General features: G+C 38.0%; 1 protein-coding gene across 1 annotated transcript in view; it reads left to right on the top strand.

Moving 5' to 3' along the window:
- The window catches only part of LOC114047403 (WD repeat-containing protein 88-like), a 57132-nt gene extending 41806 nt beyond the window's left edge, over positions 1–15326 (top strand). Inside the window, exons 8-11 of the mRNA XM_027868231.1 lie at positions 2926–3008; positions 6114–6182; positions 11855–11947; positions 14784–15326. Coding sequence (XP_027724032.1) covers positions 2926–3008; positions 6114–6182; positions 11855–11947; positions 14784–14951 — 413 coding nt within the window. The 3' untranslated portion in view covers positions 14952–15326. The remainder of the gene's footprint in view (positions 1–2925; positions 3009–6113; positions 6183–11854; positions 11948–14783) is intronic.
- The last annotated feature ends 4149 nt before the right edge of the window (positions 15327–19475 follow it).

The raw sequence follows: 19475 nt of genomic DNA, 5'->3' as shown, positions 1-19475 counted from the left end.
CACCACGAGCTACCCCTGAAACTAATATTCTTCAAACACAGAGCTAGCCATATTACTTCCCTGCTCAATAAGCTTCAGCGCCCTGCTCCCCCCACATAGGATAAAATAAACACTGTTCTGTTTGGCATTAGAAGCCCTCTACACTCTGCTTTTGGCCTATTTTTCTAGACTTGTTGCATATTACTTCCCCCAACACACACTATGTCCTAGTCAAACTGGCCTACTTGCTGCCTGCTATATACAATGATCTTTTGGACAGGCTATCTTCCATTTATGGTATTTTCTCCCTTCCCATCTCTACCTCTTGGATTCCCTAGCTCTCTTCAGGCGTAGCTTAAGTCACATCTATAAAAGGTTTCTCCTAGTACACCCAGTTGTTTGTATTCCCATTTCTCTGGAAATTACTTTGTATTTACTTATCTGGGTGCATGTTGTATGCCACCAGTAGAATGTAAACACTTTGAGGATAGGGACTATTTGGGTTTTGTTTTTGTATCTTTAGCACCTAGCCCAAAATTTTATGTGTAGTAAAGTGCTTAATAAATGCTTGTTAAATTGTTAAATTGAATTGAATTGAAAATGTGCTAGCAAATACAGTACATCCCATGACCCACTCTCCCATATGTGGGCTCCCTGTCAACTCTTCCTCATTCAGGGTGTGTGTTGGGTCGGCCTCCACTCAAACCAAGAGCTCACCAGCCTACACTGATGTTCCATTTGTCAGACCAACAAGAGGATATGTCGTTCAAAGCAAAAGATATTAAACTAAAGTATGGTACATTTAAAAAAAAAGAGAGAATTTCCATAAAACACATAAGGGTGTATACTCCTGCAGATTCCCATGCATCCGGTGAGAATGAGCACACACATAAAGAATATGTGTGGAAAAGGGAACATGTACAGAGAATGTACATGTGGCCAAGGACTATGTGTGAAGAGGGCACACATAGAGAACACATATGGTGTGGAAGCATGTGTGGCCAAAGCAACTAGCATTCCTAGGCAATAACAACAACAGCAATTAACATTTATGTAGTGCTTACTGTGCCAAGCGCTTTACAATTATTATCTCATTTGATCCTTACAACAATCCTGGGAGGTAGGTGTTATTATTATCCTCATATTTTTAGAGATAAAGAAATTGAGGCAGACAGAGGTTAAGTGGTTCACCCAGCATAACCCAGGTAGTATGTGTCCAAGACTGGATTTAAACTCAGGTCTTCCTGATAGCAGGCCCAGTGCTGTGTCCACTGAACCACCAACCTGCCCCAACATTAATTATGCCCAGTATTCCTTCTGAGCTGCTTCTTTTGCTCCTTCCCCTGTAAAGCCACCAATAACCATAGCTGATCAGGTGATATGTTGGAGCTGCAGGATGCTAGTAGGTAGGCTAGTTGGACTTGTGGTCATCTGAAAGGCATGTTTCTACTAGGTGGCTCTCAGCTTCCATCTGCTGGTCTTCTCATGAATTGCAGTTGCTACTCAGCCTCTCCCACCCAGGAAAGGGCAGTCATGCCCTTGGGCTATTCCAGCTGTGATTTGAATTCAGGCCCACAGCCTCACCAGCCCGGCAACAGAAGAGCTTACTCAAATTAAACGTGTTTTTTTGAACCCCTTTTGAGCCTGTTTCTGTCTTAGTACCCACTCTCAGAACCCAGTATACTCTTTGACTTAAGGTGATTAAATTCCTTTCACTTTCTGTAAATTCCCAAGGCCTCACCAAGACAGAGAGAGGATGGCAACACATTGTCCAGCCTTTCTGCCAGCAACAAAACCACTGCGTTCCCTGTCATAATATTAGGAAATTAGGTCAAAATGCCTTTCACACATAATAGAAGGTTATTCTTGTTAGATACAATTAGAACATGTTCTAGGTTTAGGCTACAAAGCAGAATTCAAACATGTTTCTTCTGGAGTGAATAATGCCTTTAAATTAAATAGGTGGAATTCCAATGATCATTATTACAATTTTGGAGGTAATATAGGGATGAAAATCGAAGTAATTAGATCACTATTTCAAATACATTTTGTAAACAGAGTTCATTCATTCAATAACCACTTTTTAAGAGTCTGCTATTTATTAAATGCTATGCCAGGTATTGGGCAAGATGCAAAATTTAGGTAAGATTTAGTACTGGAGCTTATGGAATTCAGAGTCTAGAAGGGAGATGAGATACAAACACAAATCGTAGTAATACATACCATTTCCATACATCTGCTAGAGAGTTACCAAAGTGCTACATGAAATTCCAAGCAAAGGTCATTACTAATTACTATAGTGTGGCACATTTCTATCTCCCTTAATTCTAAGGACATAGATTTGCAAGCAAGGAATACCTCAGAAAATAACAATAGCTTAATGAGATTTTCTGAAAACTGGTGTTTAAATGTTATTCTCATTGATCATATTTCTTTTGCTTATAATTATGGTTGTCCTTTCTCTTGATCAGAGATTTGATTAGAGAAGCTTTTCAGGAAAGACTTCCTCCTATTTGTTAGGTGCCAAGAAACATCTCACTGATCATCAGAAAGCTTCTGCAGAAGCCCCAGTGACTCATAGATTCTCAGCTACTACATGCACAATCTTTGTCAGTTAAAAAAATGAAAGAATGGAGGTACAAATAAATTAGCTTAGATTTCCAAGAAAATATTAGAAATGGCCAAGGGCTGGGTTAGTATTTTACTTAAAATAAGGCATTAAATCTCAAAGTCAGAACTTTCTTCCCAGTGCTTTTTAACTATGTCCTCTCTTTGTCATGTTAATAGAGATGTGAATCATTTAGCCAAACCAGACAGGGGTTTTCAACATCTTTTTGAAATGTGACTAATAAAAGCCTGTCATTAAAGGTCACTCAGCTAGTTTGACTGACTAGCGGAGAGATTACTCCATGAAAAAGCCCATGAATTTCCCATTTTGTGTTTCAGCCTCACTCATTGTATCTGGAGCATATGACAAAATGGTAACTGTCTGGGATGTGGCCGGAGGATACAGAAAGTGTACATTAAAGGTACTGATTTACTGATACGAGATAGAAAGAAGCCATGTACAAATGACTATTGATGGATTAAGAAACTGAAGCAGGATTTCAGGACTGAAACACTGAAATTTGATTATAGTTTAAATTGTGTCCTCATGGGTACTCAGTTTCTCCATCTGCAAAATGAGGGAGATGAGCTACAATAAGCTGACTTTTCTCTACAGTACATGTAGTTGGTTTAAATCTGCCCAGGCTAGTTTCTGGTTTATAAGCATGTTACTAGCCAACCGTCTGCCAACATTTATCGAATGACAGGTGCTCTAGGGGGTACAGAGAAGAGTCAGACACAGTTCCTCTCCTCATTGAGCTCACAGTATAGTATACAAAGACAAGGATCTAGTGTACAAGATACCAGGACAAGAAGAGTTACCAAGGGGCAATTGCCAGATGAGAGGTACAAGGTACAAACAGTACAGTTCAATTCAGCAAAACTTTTGAAGCACTTAACATGTGCCAGATCCTGAGGATGGAAAGATGAAAGCCGATGCAATCCTTTCTCTTATGGAACTTATTATTTAATAGGGAAGGTGTGACAAATACACAAATAAGGGTGATACCAGTTAGAATGAAATAAGGGGAAAGAACATAGTGCTTTTGGAAAATTTGAGGAGGAAGAGTTCTTTTCCAGCTTGGGGGTAAAGGTCGAGGGAAAGGATGTGAAAGGATATGAAACCTGAGCAGGGCCTTGAAGGAAGAGAGAGATTTCAAAGACAGTAAGTAAATAATAGGACCTGAACTGGGCTTTAAAGGATGTTGAACATTTGATTAAACAGAGGAGAGAGAAGAAGACATTCCAGGTGGAGCAATGGCATGAGCAGAGGCAAATAGCAAGAAAGTAACTGAGGAGACTGGTTTGGTTATAGATGACCCAGTAGGAGATATGGCTGGAAGACTGGAGCCAGACTGCCTAAATACTATAATCCTAGGCTTTTATTCAGATGAGTGCAGTCCTCAGAGAACACAGCAATTGTCCCACTGTCCAGTCTTCCTCTGAAGGTCAAAGAGAATGGTATTTACTGGAAGAGTGTATTCTTTTCTGAGAATCAGCACCTGTATACATTCATCAGGGCTGGGCTGTTAGTGTCCTTAGGAAGCAAAGTGCCTGGCTGGCAGCTAAACTGGGGAGTTCTCTGCACATTGTGTGCTTGTCTTTATTTAGTCTGAGCCCAACTTTGCATAACCTGAAAGCACTTCAGACTTGGAGCTAAGTCCCGGAGCAAGAAGGTTGCATGAAGAAGGGTGCTTAGGAAGTAAGATATGTTTTTGACTCTCTCATGTGTTGCTCGGAGAGTTAAATACTGGACTCAGTCTGATGATAACAGATGAATTATTAATTATCCTCAACCTCAATTTTGTCATCTGTAAAAACGAAGGGGTTGGACTCAGCCTCTAAAGTCCCTTCCAGCTCTAAATCTGTGATTCTAGGATCCTGTGAATTATGAAGACTAAAGGATAGTAGTATTATGTATACTTCCATGAGGGCTAATTAATCCATAGTGAAAGGCTGACAATCAAAAGCAAAGGAACTACTTAAAGCTGGTATGAAAAATAGCCTGTTTCCCTCCATATAATCTGTAATGTAAGAAGTGAAGAAGCCTTTTAGTTTCTTTTAAAAAAAATTTTAGTTTTTTTTAAAAGAGCAAAAATCCACTTTCTCTTCCTCCTATCTTCCTCCCTTATCCCTTTCCCCCATCCTGAAAAAGAAAGAAAAACAAAACTTCTGTTAGGACCATGTATAGTCAAACAAGACAAATTTCCAGACTGGTCACGTGAAAAAAAAAATCTATGTCTCTATCAGTACTCTGAGGAGGAAGATCTCTCTCCTCAAAATTTCCAAAAGCCGTTTGTTCTTTCCCCGTATTTCATTCTAACTGGTATCACCCTTATTTGTGTACGTGTCACATCTTCACTGTTAAATTGTAAGTTCCATGAGAGAAAGGATTGCACCTGCTTTCATCTTTCCATCCTTAAAACCAAGCATAGGATCTGGTACATTGTAAATGCTTCAAAAGTTTTGCTGAGTTAAACTGTACATCATTTCTCTATCAGGAGGTGAATAGCACGTTTCACTTTGAGTTGTCTGAAATCATGGTTGATCATTGTGTTGATCAGTTTCTAAGTTTTTCCGAAGTTGTTTGTCTTTATAATGTTGTTATTGTATAAATTGTTCTCCTGGTTCTGCTCATTTTACTTTTTATCAGTTCATGCAAGTCTTCCCAGGTTTCTCTGAAACCATTCCCTTCAGCCCTTTAGTTTCAACATTCAATGTCAGAAATACATTTTTAAAAAATGAACATTAATTATCTTTAGCAACCCAAACTAAAAGTTCCTCATGCAGCTGAACCTGTGACAAACTGTGAGGCAGAAGTAAGGATTGAGATAATGTAATCTTAAGAACTAAAATGGATGAAGGGTTGGATATTTCAAAATCAGGAGTACAGTATTAAGCTCAATAGACTAAGTAGTCTTGGTCAATTTTGTCTCCAGAGGAACCTCTAATGATATATTAATTGGTGGAAGTGGTGCATTCCCCCCCCCCCCCCACTGGAGATCTTCAATCAGAGGTTATAGGATCATTTGACTGGGCTGTTGTCAGGGAGACGCTTGTTTAGCTAGCTACAGGTTGAGTTAAATGGCTCCTGAAGTACCTTGTGATTCTGAGATTCTGTGATTATAATTGTATATAAAAGTATGCTTTTCCTCCTACATGATACCACCCTTTAGATAATTTGACTGCTAGTATGAATGACAATTGCAGGTTTTTTGCAGGTTTCTTAAAAAAAAAGGCAGTTTTATAGAACTGTTGGTTAAATACCACTTTCCCCTTCATCTATTTTTCAGAATAATTATGCAGTTTTCTCAAAAAGAATTCAAAGAAGTATAATTTTTAAATTTACTTTAAGCCTTTAATGTTTCTGTAACATGAAAAATAGCTTTGATTAAGCAAAAGAAGCAGAATTCATGACTTTCATTTCAGTATAAGGTCATTTGAGAGTTACTGATAGTAGTTTTATTCTGTTATAAAAGTAAGAAAGCTTTTACTTTGGGGTCCAGTTAAATTTCACTTTCCTGCAGGGACATGAAGACTGGGTGATGGATGTTGCAATTAGCAACAACAGAAAATGGGTTATTTCTGCTTCAAAGGTAAAACTTACAAATATTTCATTGATTCCAAATCTCTATTGCATTAGCTAAAATTTATATATATATATATATGTATATATGCTACATATATATTATTTGCTATCAAGGGAAATTCCTTTCAGAGTAGGTAGGATAACTAATACAGAGGCTTAATTTTAATACAGACTAGTGGGCAGAGAGCAGATGAACTTTTTGGCTGGGAAGTCTACTGCAGAAAGTCAGTGGAGAACTCTGAGTTTCCTTGTACCTACAAATTCAATCCAGATTTATTCATTCTTAGGCTATGTTAATGACATTGACTAACTTAAAATATTTTCATTTAAAATCATAGAATGTAAAGCTCTAAACCTTAGAGGTCATTCTTACTTCAGTAATTTGGAGACAAATGTTTGTACAGACGTAAATTAATTTCTTGGAATTTTCCCCATTGCAAAGATTCTTGGAAAGATTCAGTCATTTTCTGGAGAATTCAGTTGTTTTCTTAATTACCCAATAAGTCTAGCCTCTGTATCATCTCCTCAACTTGGTTAAGTAATCCACAGTGCTCATATACCTCTTTGGGCTGATAGCAAAAGTAGGATCTCAAATCAGTTAAACTCATCAAGTATTTATTAAACACCAACTATGTGCAAAGTACTGTACTAGGTTGGCATTGACAAAAGCAGTGAAATAGTCCTTTTCCCTTGTAACAATTGAAATTAAGGTAGACTGAGGTACAAAGTTCTGAGCATGATCAACTTCTTAGTAAAGCAGGAATTTACCAATAAATAGGATCTTAGCTTCCCCAGCAAATCTAAGACCCTGAATGAGGGGAACAGCTCTTTTTATAATTTTGAGGAGTATAGAAAATAGGAAGGCTAGCATCATAGATGGAAGAAAATATGATTGGATGGAAATTGGGAATGAGGGCTAGCAACAACACCCCTCCTTCCCTCCTGTGACTAAGGAACGTTCATTGTTTGAGTCCAACTGCATATGCGAGGACAGAGAAAATAGACCAGACTTCTTTGATTAATGAAACAGACATCTTTGAAGCATAGCTTGGTATTATAAAGATACTATATCAGACTCACTGGTGTCTACTCACCTCCTTCAAGGTTAACAGATTTCCTTGATACAAGAGTAGAACAGTGATTAACAGTACTGGATTTCTAAACTTAACTGGCTGCAGGTCAGCTAAATTTCTGAATTAAGTTCAGAGACAAAAAATCATGACTTTGGCAGTTACAGGGCAAACTCAATTAACTGTAAATAGGGTCAATTAAAAAAGACACAGAATCAATCTGATTATTTCACTCTCAAGTCTTAAGAAACATTCCACTGGGAAGCATACAACATGTACACAGATAAGTAAATATAAAGTATATGGGGGCAGCTAGGTGGTGCAGTGGATAGAACACCGGCCCTGAAGTCAGGACAACCTGAGTTCAAATCCCGCCTCAGACCAAACACTTGACACTTACTAGCTGTGTGACCCTGGGCAAGTCACTTAACCCCAATTGCCTAAAAGTAAAAAAAAAAATATAAAGTATATGCAAAGTAGTTTCCAGAGTGTGTGTGGGAGGTAACACTAACAATTGTGAGGATCTACAAAGTCCGTCAGTGGGAGGTGATGCCTGAGCTAAGCTTTGAAGTAAGCTAGTCACTCTAAGAGGTGGAGGTAAGGAAAGGGGACATTCTAGGCATGGGAGACATCCTTTGAAAAGGCATGGATGCAGGAGATGGAACGGCGTGCATAGTAATTAGCAAGTAAGCAAGGTTGGCTGTAATGTAGTAGGCATGAGAAGGAATAATGAAAAGTAAGTCTGCAAAAATGAGGATCCAGATTGTGAAGTACTTTAAATGCTAAATAGAGGAGTCTATATTTGTTCCTAGAAGGCAATAGGAAGTTCCTGAAGTTTATGGAACAGGAGAATGACATAGTCAATATTATGCTTTAGAAATTTTACTTTGGCAGTTGTGTGAAAGATGGATCTGAGGGGAGAAAGACTGGAAGACAGGAGACCAATAAGAGACTGCCACAGTAATTCAGGTGAGAATTGATGAGAGCCTTAAGTAGGGTGGTAGTCTTATAAATTGAGAGAAGGGGAGAGATATAGGAGATGCTATGAAGGTAGAATCCATAAGATCTGGCAAATGGTTGCTTATGGGGAGTGCGGAAGAGTTGAGGATAACTCTTAGGTTGCAAACTTGGCTGACTAGGATGGTGGTATCCTTAAGAGAAATTGGGAAGTTAAGAGGAAGGATGGATTTAGGAGCAAAGGTAATGAGTCCCATTTTGGACATGTTGATTTTGCAATACTTATAGGGTACAGAGGTAAGATCATTTGACAGGCAGTTGGTGATATAAGAATGGAGCTTAGGAGACAGATGAAAGCTGGTTATGTAGATGTGGGCATCATAGGCAGAGAAATGATAATTGAACCAATGGGAACTCATGAAATTACTGAGAGAGAAGTCTCAACATAGAACAACTGGGGTATACCCACACTTAAGGGGTGGGTATGGATGATGATCCCACAAATGAGACAGAGGAGAATCCCACAAAGGAGGCAGAGAAGGAGAATTCAAACAGTTAAGAAGAGGACCAAGAGACAGTGGTGTCATAGAATCCAAGAAAGGAAAGAATATTTAAGAGGAAGGGATGTTCGTTAAAATCAAAAGCTGCAGAGAGCTCAATGAATAGAAAAAAATCTTTAGGGCTTTTTCATAGTTCCTAGAACATCATAGGCATTTTAAAGGCTTGTTTGATTGATTTAGCAGTTAAGAGATTGTTGGTAACCTTGGAGAGAGCAGGTTCTATCAATTACAAGGGAAGGAGGGCATCATTAACCATATTGCAAGGGAATAAGGAGTGGGAAATAAGGAATTGCTGGTCATGAGTGTAGATGACTTTTTCTAGGAGTTTGACTGCAAAAAGAGATGTGAAATAGAGGATAACTGAAAGGACAGCAGGGTCAAGTAAATGGTTTTTTTTTTTAAGGATAAAAGAGAGACGTGAATGTTTGTAGGCACCAAGGAAAGAAATAGTAGATAAGGAGAGACGAAAGGTGTTAGAGAGATGGAAACAGAGAGAATTACCAGTGGGGCAAACCCCAAGAGAAGATAGAGAAGGATGGGATCAAGAGTGAAAATAGAATATGAACTTGGCAAGGAGGCTAGAGAAAATGAGAAGAGAAAGGGGGATGTTGTAGAGGGATTTAAGCTCTCTAGAATTGGGAAGAAGAGGGAATTCAAACTGGATGGCTTTTATTTTTTTCTGTAAAGTAGATGATGTCCTTTACTGAGATTGAGGTGGGAGGGAATTGCATAGATATTTTGAGGACAGAAGAGGTTTGGAACATTTGCTGTGGTTAGTGTGAGAGTCTATTAGGGAAGAATAGAAGGATTGCTTTGTATCAATGATGGCCCAGTTGAAACTCAATAACATAAATATATAGCTTCATTTTGTGATTTTTTCTAGCATCCAAGTATAAGTTAAGAAGACAAATTGTAGGGGTAACCAGGGTTGGGGTTTGGCAAAATATAAACATCAATAGGATAAAGGAATAAAGGAATTGAGGGTAGAACACAGTATAAAATTGAATTGCTTAAGTATAGGATCAAAATTCTGAAAGGAGGAAAGTCAGTCATTCAATAAACATTTATTAAATACCTACTATGTGCCTGATACTGTACTAAGTGCTAGTGATAGAAAGGCAAAAAATAGTCCCTGTCCTCAAGGAGCTTACGTTATAATGAAGGAAGACAGTACACAAAAGGAAGCTGAAAATATGGATGGGGAGGAGGGAAGATACCTAGACAGAAGCATGATGAAGTCCCCAGGAGTTCTTCATTTGACTCTAGACAAATGAGGAATGAGTCAAATGAAGAAAGAAGTGGCTTGGATAGCCTCCTTAAATGGAGAAAAGTGAGTATAGAGCAGGAGTGGTGGACTGAGAGGCTGAGAGAGGGTAGGGTGTGACTGTATGTACAACTGAGGTTGAAGAACAGGTTTAGGAAGAGGGCAAGAGAGGGAAAGATGAATGAATAGGAGGTTATGGTCATAGAGGGGAATTTCAGATTTCTGGATCATGAGAATGAATATTTCAGCATATAGAAGTACCCAAGTGTAAAGGCAGGGAATGGGATGGTAAGGATATGATAGAAAGTGCATCCAGAACGAGGGAGGTTGGCCAGGGATACTGTGTCTTCCCATGAGGGGCAAGTTCCTGAGATTGCAAGAACATGGAAGGAGTGTGAAAGGTAGAGATTTAATATGAAGGGAAGTTTGTTAACAACGCAATGGAGATTTTCTACAGGGCAACGTGGAAGTAGGGAGCAGAACAAAAGACCTGGGATGGGTAGAGCTAGGATAGATGGTAATGAGGGAGTAGAAAATTATAAACAGAGGACCAGAGTTTTTAGTTTTCATCTTGGTAGATGGCAACACTGAATCTCAGGGATTTGGAGCAAGGGGAAAGGGACTTTCTTTGCTAGTCAAAAAACAGTTGATTATCTCATCCTTCCCAGTAAGCAACTAGTAACTCCTTCCCAGGTGATGAAGGGAGGGCTTGAGTTGATAATGATATAATTAAGTCATTAGAAGTAGCCTGGGAATCATTTATGAAGAATAATACAGCAAGTTCTGGGGGTTTTCTTCTTCCTAAGATTTAGTCTAATCTAGAAGGGCTTGAGGATTTTTTGTTAAGTGTTTCACCCTTAAAACTGATATCCTTAAAATGGCTCTTCGACTTTTGAGCCAATATTATTTTTTGGCCTGTAGTAGCCCTTTAGTTAGGAAGTTATTTTCTAATAACTGTTTTTCTTTTTCCTTTATTTTCTTTATTTTTTTGTTGTTGGCTGTCTTTATTTTCAAAATTTTGTGAAAAACTTTATTGTATTACTGCAGGAAACAGCAAGCACCACTAGTAACATACTAAATATCTAGTACATAGTTGGGAATGCTGTAAATCTGAACCAGAACTTGAGTGGCCGGTCCAAGTCAACCTTTTAGTGTGGCCATGGGTATAGCCCTGCATCAGAAGCAGGAATTCCTTAGGTTGGGTGCAGTTCAAAACATAACTCTGCTCCTAGCTTGGCTGGGGTGCCATCCAGTCAATGTCACTCAGGTTCTTGGCCAACCAAAACCTCAGCAGCAAAGTGTCCCAAATTAGCAATAATAAAATTCTTCTGGAAGTCATTTCTGGCAAAGAGGTATGCAACAGAAGCCACTCCTGGAGGCCCTCCAGCCCCTCCACTTGCAGCCCCTGCAGATGGTACCACCTGAGGTATCCCCACCATCCTGCTCATGGCTTTTGATGTCCAAAGTGCTCAGCTCCACATGGAATGATTCCTTCTTCCATAAAGAATAATACCTAGATCATTTCCTGATGTTTTCATAGAGGTGTACACTAGAAAAGCAGTCCTACCTTATCTTTTTGACTGTACTTTAATTGTTTGGAAATTCCAATGCTATAGTGTAATGTGTAGGGCCCTAACCAGGTCCAGGGGTTAGAAGAACTGGATCCTAATACTAGTTTTGCCAGTAATTATCCATGTGACCTAGGACAAATCACTTCCCCTCTGGGCCTTAGTTTCTTCATCTGTGAAATGGGTTGTTTTTTTTTTCGGTTTATTTTTTAAACATGATGGTCTCTTCTGTGTGATGAATATTGTTTTTGGAATTTCAGGACACTACTATAAGACTGTGGAACATTGAAAAGGCTGATCAAATTCCTCTGTTAATGGAATACAAAAGACTCCATGGTTTGCAAGTAATTCAGGTTAGTATTAAAAGAAATGAAGCTTAATGTTGTCTCTCATTTTCTGGTTTTATAAATCAACTTAGTAGAGAACAAAAGAGGCCCAACTAGAAACCAGAACAACCTAGATCTCTCTATAGTGATTAAAAAAAAACAACAACAAAACTTATCCTCTTAATCCCAGGTGACTTATTTCTTTCTCTTACCTCTAAAAAGAGCAGTGGTTCTGGAGTCAGAGGAGCTTGCTTTAAATCCTGACTCTGATGATTATTAATGTGTGACTTAACCTACCTGTGCCTTAGTTTCCTCACCTGTAAAATGAAAGAGTTGAATTAGATAGTGTCTGAGGTCCCTTCTAGCTCTAAATCTATGAGGCTCTGACTTTATTTTCCTCATAAAAAGTCTTAGTCTCCAACTACATGGATGTGTGTGTGTGTGTGTGTTTGTGTTTGTTTGTCCAATTAATCAGACACTCTACACCCGCAGTCATATCTCCAGTGTCATATTAAACTTGAGGTCAAGGATCCTTCAACATCCTGGTAAAAGTGTCTTTGCCATTGTCAGTAAAGCTTTTCTTCCACAGTTTCTTTCCTCCCCAGATCTATTAAAGCTACCAACCCCTTGACAGATTCATCTCTGCTCTTCCTATGAAACCTACTTGCTTTTCGAGAGCACCTCTTCAGGTGCGGGTGGAAGGGGAAAGGCAGCAGATTTCTATCTTGTGATTCCTGGTATCAGCTGGTTAGCACTTCTGATATGCCAAGACTGCCATCTGATATGCCCTCTGCCATCTCCAGAGCCAGCCAGCAGTGAAGAAGTAGGCCTTCCTGGTCAGGAGCCAAGAGCAGACTTTACAACATGCTGAACAGCTGCTTCTGAGTTTCTAGATCTCTGTTTTCCTTGAAAGTAATTAGTTGTTTCTTGACTCCCTTCTGTAGGGACAGAATAGGGTCTAGGGTTTAGGAGTGAAGTGCCAGAAATGATGTCTGGAGCATTCAGGACTAAGTTGCTTAAACAATGTTTGTGTGACTTGGTTTATAATTAAAGCTAGACAAAATACTTATTTCCACAGAAAGCCTATAGAAGTTAGCAAAATACAAAGCCAAAAAATATAAGTATGTGTGTTTTTTTCCTCTGATTTTTCAAAGGGATGAGGGCAGGGCAGGGCAGGAGAGGTTAGAGAGGGGAGGCAAAGTTTTACAACATAAAAAGAAATCAAATTTCCTACCCAAAGCTTAGGTTTAGCATACACAATTTAACTTATTAATTGTGAAGAAAACTCTAGAGTTCTTAATTTGAGGTCTGTGAACTTTTAAAAAAAAATTGACAACTATTTCAAATGAAGATTTGTCTTTTTTGCCTCTTACTACCCCCTCCTCATCCCTTCCACTCAGAAAGTACAAAAAACAAGACCCTTATTACAAACATGTTTAATCAAACAAAACAAATTCCAGCATTGACCATGTCCCCTAAAATACATCTCAATCTACCATTTCTCTTTCAGGGGTAAGCAGCATGTTTCACATGAGTCCTCTGGGATTGTGGTTGGCCATTTTGTTGATCAGAATTCCCAAGTCTTTCGAAGCTAATTGTGTTTCAATATAATTGTCATCCTATGTGTTATAGTTTATGCAATTAACATTATCCTGAGAAGGGCTCCATCCATATGCTTCACCAGACTGACAGCCAGAGGGGTCTGTGGCACAAAAAAGGTTAAGAACTTCTGCTCAAGAACTAGTATTTGCTACAAGAACTTTCCCAAATTGATTTAAAATTGAGTTCAAAATAATATGAAAATTATAGAATTTTAGAGCTGGGCGAGAAATTCAGTAGATCATTTAGTCTGCCTCTCTCTCCCCCCATTTTCCAGATGAGGAAAGTGAGGTCTAGGGAGGATATGACAGAGTAAAAAGAGTGGAGGTGTTAGAATAAAAAGACTTGTGTTCAAATTCTGACTCTAAAACTTTGGGTAAAAAAATCACTTCCCCTCTCTGAGCCTCAATTTTCTCATCTGTAAAATGGAAATAATACTACTATGCTGCCTACCTCACAGAGCTGTAATGGGGAAAGTACACACCTCGAAGTACATATAAAGTGGGTTAGCATTATTGCTTCCAATCCCATTACAAACTGATGGCAGAGCCAGGATTATAACCTATACCTCCTAATTCCCATACCAGGTCTCTTTCTGTTATATAATACTGGCTGGAGTTCTTCCCTAGAGTAAATCAAGCACATTTCTTTAATACTAGTCCATTAGATAGTTTCCAGGTGCAATAGCAATTTGGAAGAATGCAGAATTGCCCCACAGACAAATGTCAGACTGTTCTGGACTGGGGCAGGTTCAACTTCCATCACGCAGTCTCAGGTCACACCACACAGTGTCATATAAAGGCTAAATCTTGGAAATTTTCTGGTATGTTTGGGCAATGCTAATAGCTCAAATAGATAATGTGGGAACAGAAAGTCATTGTGCTGTGTAAACCTGGCAGTGGTGTGCTGGTACATGTTTAATAATTGCCTCTCTGAAAAAAATATGTATGCATTACACGCTTTCAGGTTTAAACTGCATTATTGGTATTTTCTCCATCACTTCCTTAAGCTTAGACAATCAACAAAACAATCAATAAAGCCATGGTTTGTACTATTTGCTGGTTTCTGAGGTGCAAATCCTCACGCTGAAAATTTAACAATCAGATTTTTGAGCCTGTTCAAACTGTTTCTAGCACACTCCTGAGACCTGATCTCCAAAACTGATTAGGTTGTAAAAATACATTCAAATATAGCAGTTAAGAGATACACATGTTTGTTACCTCTGATTTGACATGTCCTCTCTATTTTTCAAATATCATATCAGTGTGAAAAATGTGAAAAGCCTTTCTCACTCCTACAATTTGATGAGGAATTTGAATTGGTATCCAAATGTCTATCCTGTCGATTGACTTCTCCTTCAAGACATGCTTTGCCAGCACCACCTGCCGGTGATGAAGATGAGAAAGATGTCCCAAAGAAATTGAAGATGTGAAGTCTTTGTCTGTACTACTCTGGGGTATACATGTGGTTGGTAGCCTTCCACATGAGTCCTGCATGAAGGAGCAGTATGGGCCAGTCTTGGGTGGGGGATGACAGAACAGAACAGTGGTGGCCCTATTCTGGAATAAATAGTTTATTTAAGTAAACAGATATAATAACTAGATTTCTTTGAGGGAAAAATTGAATATGAACTCTGAAAATGTTACTACACTTTGATTATGTACATTGTAGTTGTCGTGAGTGAAAGATGAAATAACTGAGGAAACAAAAGTTCCAACTTCTAAGCATATTGATTTATTAAGCAATGCATACCAATCGTGTAACAAATTGAGACCAGGTCTCCTCAGCTTTGGCACTGGACCCTGAATATAGAGGGAGACAGATTTTTATGCATTAAAAAACAATTAATCAAATAAAACCAACTAATTAAAAGAAAACAACCAGGATACAACATTAGGTAATCTGATTTCTAATTGGAGGAGAGATTAAGGGCTTACCAAAATTGGGAGGGGGAGAGCAAGCAGATACAATTCCCTGAAATCAGAAAAAGAGGTGTCTTAGTTCATTGCCTGTACTCAATCAAAAGAACATGAAAACAATAACTGATTGACCAGTATGGAACCAGTTTTCAGATAAGACATATGGGCTGTTTGAAATGTATAATTGTGAGAAAATTCCTTGCTTTAATCAAGACTGAATTTCTGGTCAGCATAACCTGGGTTCTTAATTAAGGGTCTCTAAGCAACAGGTAGAAGTGGTTCAGCTACTCAGTCATGCAGGGCTAGGTTCAAACAATGCAGTAAAGTTTTTTTTCACAATTCCCATAACTGAATAAAAATTTCTGACAAGATAGAAATTGAACTAGACCCATAATTGAATAGAAAGGGCAGTGAGCTAGTCCTAGAATTGAGTTGCAGGATGGGAGTCGGTGTGGTTCACTCAATTCCCACAATTCCCTCAAAGCTAAAGACTTTGTAGAATCATGTTACTGCCTTTATGAGTATCTCTGTGATGATATTTTACTATTTTGGTTAGGAGATTCAAATGGTTTATATGTCTTGTGTTCATAGACACTTTGCCTAATTATAATGCTGCCTTTGGGATTCAGAGATTGATTTGTAATTAAGACATCTTATAATGAGGTGTTTGGGGCATATTTGTAAATAAGTTTCCTTAGATGGGGATCAAGAAAAATGATTCCTCATACAAAACTTTACTCTTGAGTGAATATTGTTATAAGAGGTTTCAATATGTTTCTATACCACAATATATTTCATTGTGTTCTGTATACCAGAATTTCCACAGCTTTCAGAATAGGTATGTATATGTGTTATGCATGTGTGCATACATCAATTAGCATGCATATATATAATTAGCAATGTATAGCTATATTCCATACACACATTATATGTGTATATTAGTACATGGTTTCACAGTAGGACTTAAAATAAGTTTGAAAAAGGAATAAAATACTTCAGAAAATTTTGAACCCTGTACCTAAAAGGCACATATTTTACTTTTTAAAAACAACTTCTGAAGTTTCCATTTCATTTGATTAACATGCCATTTTCTCTATAGTATATTTAAGAGTTTTGTCATAGGATTAATATGTGTATAACAAATTATCAAGTATTATATTTGATTCTGTATAGAAGACTACGAAATGTCAACTAATAAAAGATGAGTTCTGGGATGACACGTCATTCAACAAAAATATTTCTGTAACCTAGTGGTTTTCTTTGTAAGATGAGGCAGGTAATGAAGGCATTTGATATAGCTATGACTCAACTATGAATGAGATTTAAGTTAGCTGAAGAGAGAAATTTACCTTGGTTTGTAAGATTACACAAAAGTACATTGTCTTCAAACAATCTAATGCAGATCCATAGCCTATACAGTTTTGGTAGCTATTGATTCCATCTCAATAAGGTGATGATTTAAAAGTGAATGGTGTATTTGGTGACTGTGTTGATCAAGTTGTATTTATTACTCTCCCTTACTTTATTTAGGAGCAGCTAGGTAGTCCAGCGGATACAGTGCCATGCTCGGAATCAAGCTCTTCCTGAGTTCAAACATGACCTTAGACACATACTAGCTGTGTGACCCTGGGCAAGTCACTTTACCCTGTTTGCCTCAGTTTCCTCATCTACAAAATGAGCTGGAGAAGGAAATGACAAACTATTCTGGTATCTTTGCCAAGAAAACCCCAAATGAGGTCATAAAGAGTCAGACGTAACTGAAAAATGATTGAACAAAATTACCGTATTCAGTGTGAAGGCACTGATAAGAAGTAGGAGGTCACTGATTTTTTTTTTTGTCTCTGGATAAAAAGTTTGCCCTGATCTATGAAATTATTATAGCTAAACAAATTAGGTGATAAGGTATAAAGACTGAATTAGTCAGAGGCAGTGGAGTTGCCTGAGTTTAATGGAATCACGTAGGTTAGAAACAGATCTTTTCATTTCCATCCATCCTCTGAGAAACAGAAACCTCCTGCTTTGATCCCCCTCTCCTCAAACTCTTTCTTTTAGTTACTTTGGTACTTTGTAGAATAACAGAATCTCAGGGTTGGATGGGATCTCAGAAGTCTAATCCTATCCATTCTCAAGCAAGGATCTCTTCTCCAGCATCTCTCAGAAGTAACCACCAGTGAGGGGGAATCCACTGCTTTCTCAGCCAGCTTATTCCAATCTGGGACAACTCTAATTATGAAGAAATTTTTCTTTACATAGAATAAAAATCTGCCTTTCTGAAACATCTGTCCATTCTTCTCTAGGGCTAAGAAGAAGGAATCTATCTAACTCTTTTACATGCTATCACTTCAAACACTTCAAGATAACTATCATTTCCCTTAAATCTTCTCTTTCTTAGGCTAAACACCCAGTTCCTTTAACAAATCCTTATATAGTATGGTTTCCAGTCCCCTTATCATCCTGGTTTCCTTCCTGATGACACACTTATCATTGTCTTTCCTAAAATGTGGTGCCCAAAACTGAACATGGTATTTTAAATATGGTTAATACGTCCTGGGGTGATATTAATTTTTTTGACTACCATGTCACACTGCAAATTCATTTTGATCTTGTAATCCATTAAGTCCCTCAGCTCTTTCCCAAACAAATTGTTTTCTAGTCATGCCTCTCCTCCCCATCCCTTATATTTTGAAGTTATTATTTGATGAATTCATAATCTCATCAGGGTGGATAGTCCCTCCACTCATCAGTGTGGATATTCCCTTGACTGGTGGAGATTTCTGCACATTGATGAATTTTCATCCTGTGTGACTCTTGTCTGTGTCCTTCCATAAAATTTGGGGGATTTATACAACACACTAGAGGCTTTTCTCGAGGACTTTTAATATTTTGTGACTGCACTAACATGCAGTGCTCAAGCTGTACATCTGTTATCCCTTGATCTTGCTTTCCGGCTGGCCAATCTCCTTTTCTAGATATACTTGTAATGAATAGTGTCTTTGATGACAATTATTTAAAAATGGTACATTTCACAAAAGAAATTTCCTAACCCCCAAACACTACCATTCAACATATTCCCCAAAAACAGTTAAGCAAAGGTGCCTGATTGTATGCTTGAAACTAATAGTATATGTCATTTTTCTCTTTTTTAGCTTAATGGTGATAGTATGGTACCAACATTGTTGTATTTGACTCGAGTTTTATTTCTTCTTACTTTTAATTTCATGTACAGAATTGTAGTCCTATATATTGTTCTTCTGGTTGAGCTTTCATTACTCTGTACTAGTTCATGCAAGTCTTCCCTTGTTCCTCTGAATTCTTCATGTTTGTCATTCCTTATGGTGCAGTAATATTATACTAGATTCATGTAACACTTTGTTTAGTCATTCTATACTCACTGGGCAAATACTTTATTCTCTCAGATTAATGTAAGCTCTTTGAGGGCAGGAACTCTTTTGTTTGGACTTTGTATCTCCAGGGTCTAGCACTGTGTTGTGCCTTACAGATAGTCATTTACTAAATATTTTTTGAATTAAATTAAATATTTTGTTCCTAGTTTTTTATTTCAAATAATACTGCTATAATTTTTTTTTACATGTGGATCTTTGCTTCCTGTCAGTAACTTCCTTGGGTATAGTCCTAACCATGAGACTTCTAAGTCAAATGAATAACTTAGTGTATAGGTTATTGCTTTAGAATCATTATTCATAATATGCCTGAGCCTACTTGCACCCACTACGTATCTTTCAATTGGCCTTTGGATCACCAATAATTTTGATGTTTTAGAGATTGTGATGTTCCTTGATTTATACCCAGTTAGCAGCTGTAGGAGAATATTAGTATTAAAAAGAGGTGCTTTTTATTGGCAGGGAACAACTTGGAGTTACTGCAAGTATAGCATAATTTCTCAGAAGCAATTCTACCCTCCTTAGAATCTGGGTCCAGTTAATTTGTCTATCTGCAGTATCTATCCAGGCTTTAATATAATCCCTGTGGACCACCTCAGTGGAGTGCCATGCCATGCTTTGTTCTACAGATGTTAT

This window comes from Vombatus ursinus, unplaced genomic scaffold (genome assembly GCF_900497805.2).
Source record: "Vombatus ursinus unplaced genomic scaffold, bare-nosed wombat genome assembly UNPS02014786.1, whole genome shotgun sequence".
NCBI lineage: Eukaryota > Metazoa > Chordata > Mammalia > Diprotodontia > Vombatidae > Vombatus > Vombatus ursinus.
The sequence above is the reverse complement of the archived record's forward strand: the minus strand, read 5'-3'. Positions and strand labels throughout refer to the sequence as shown.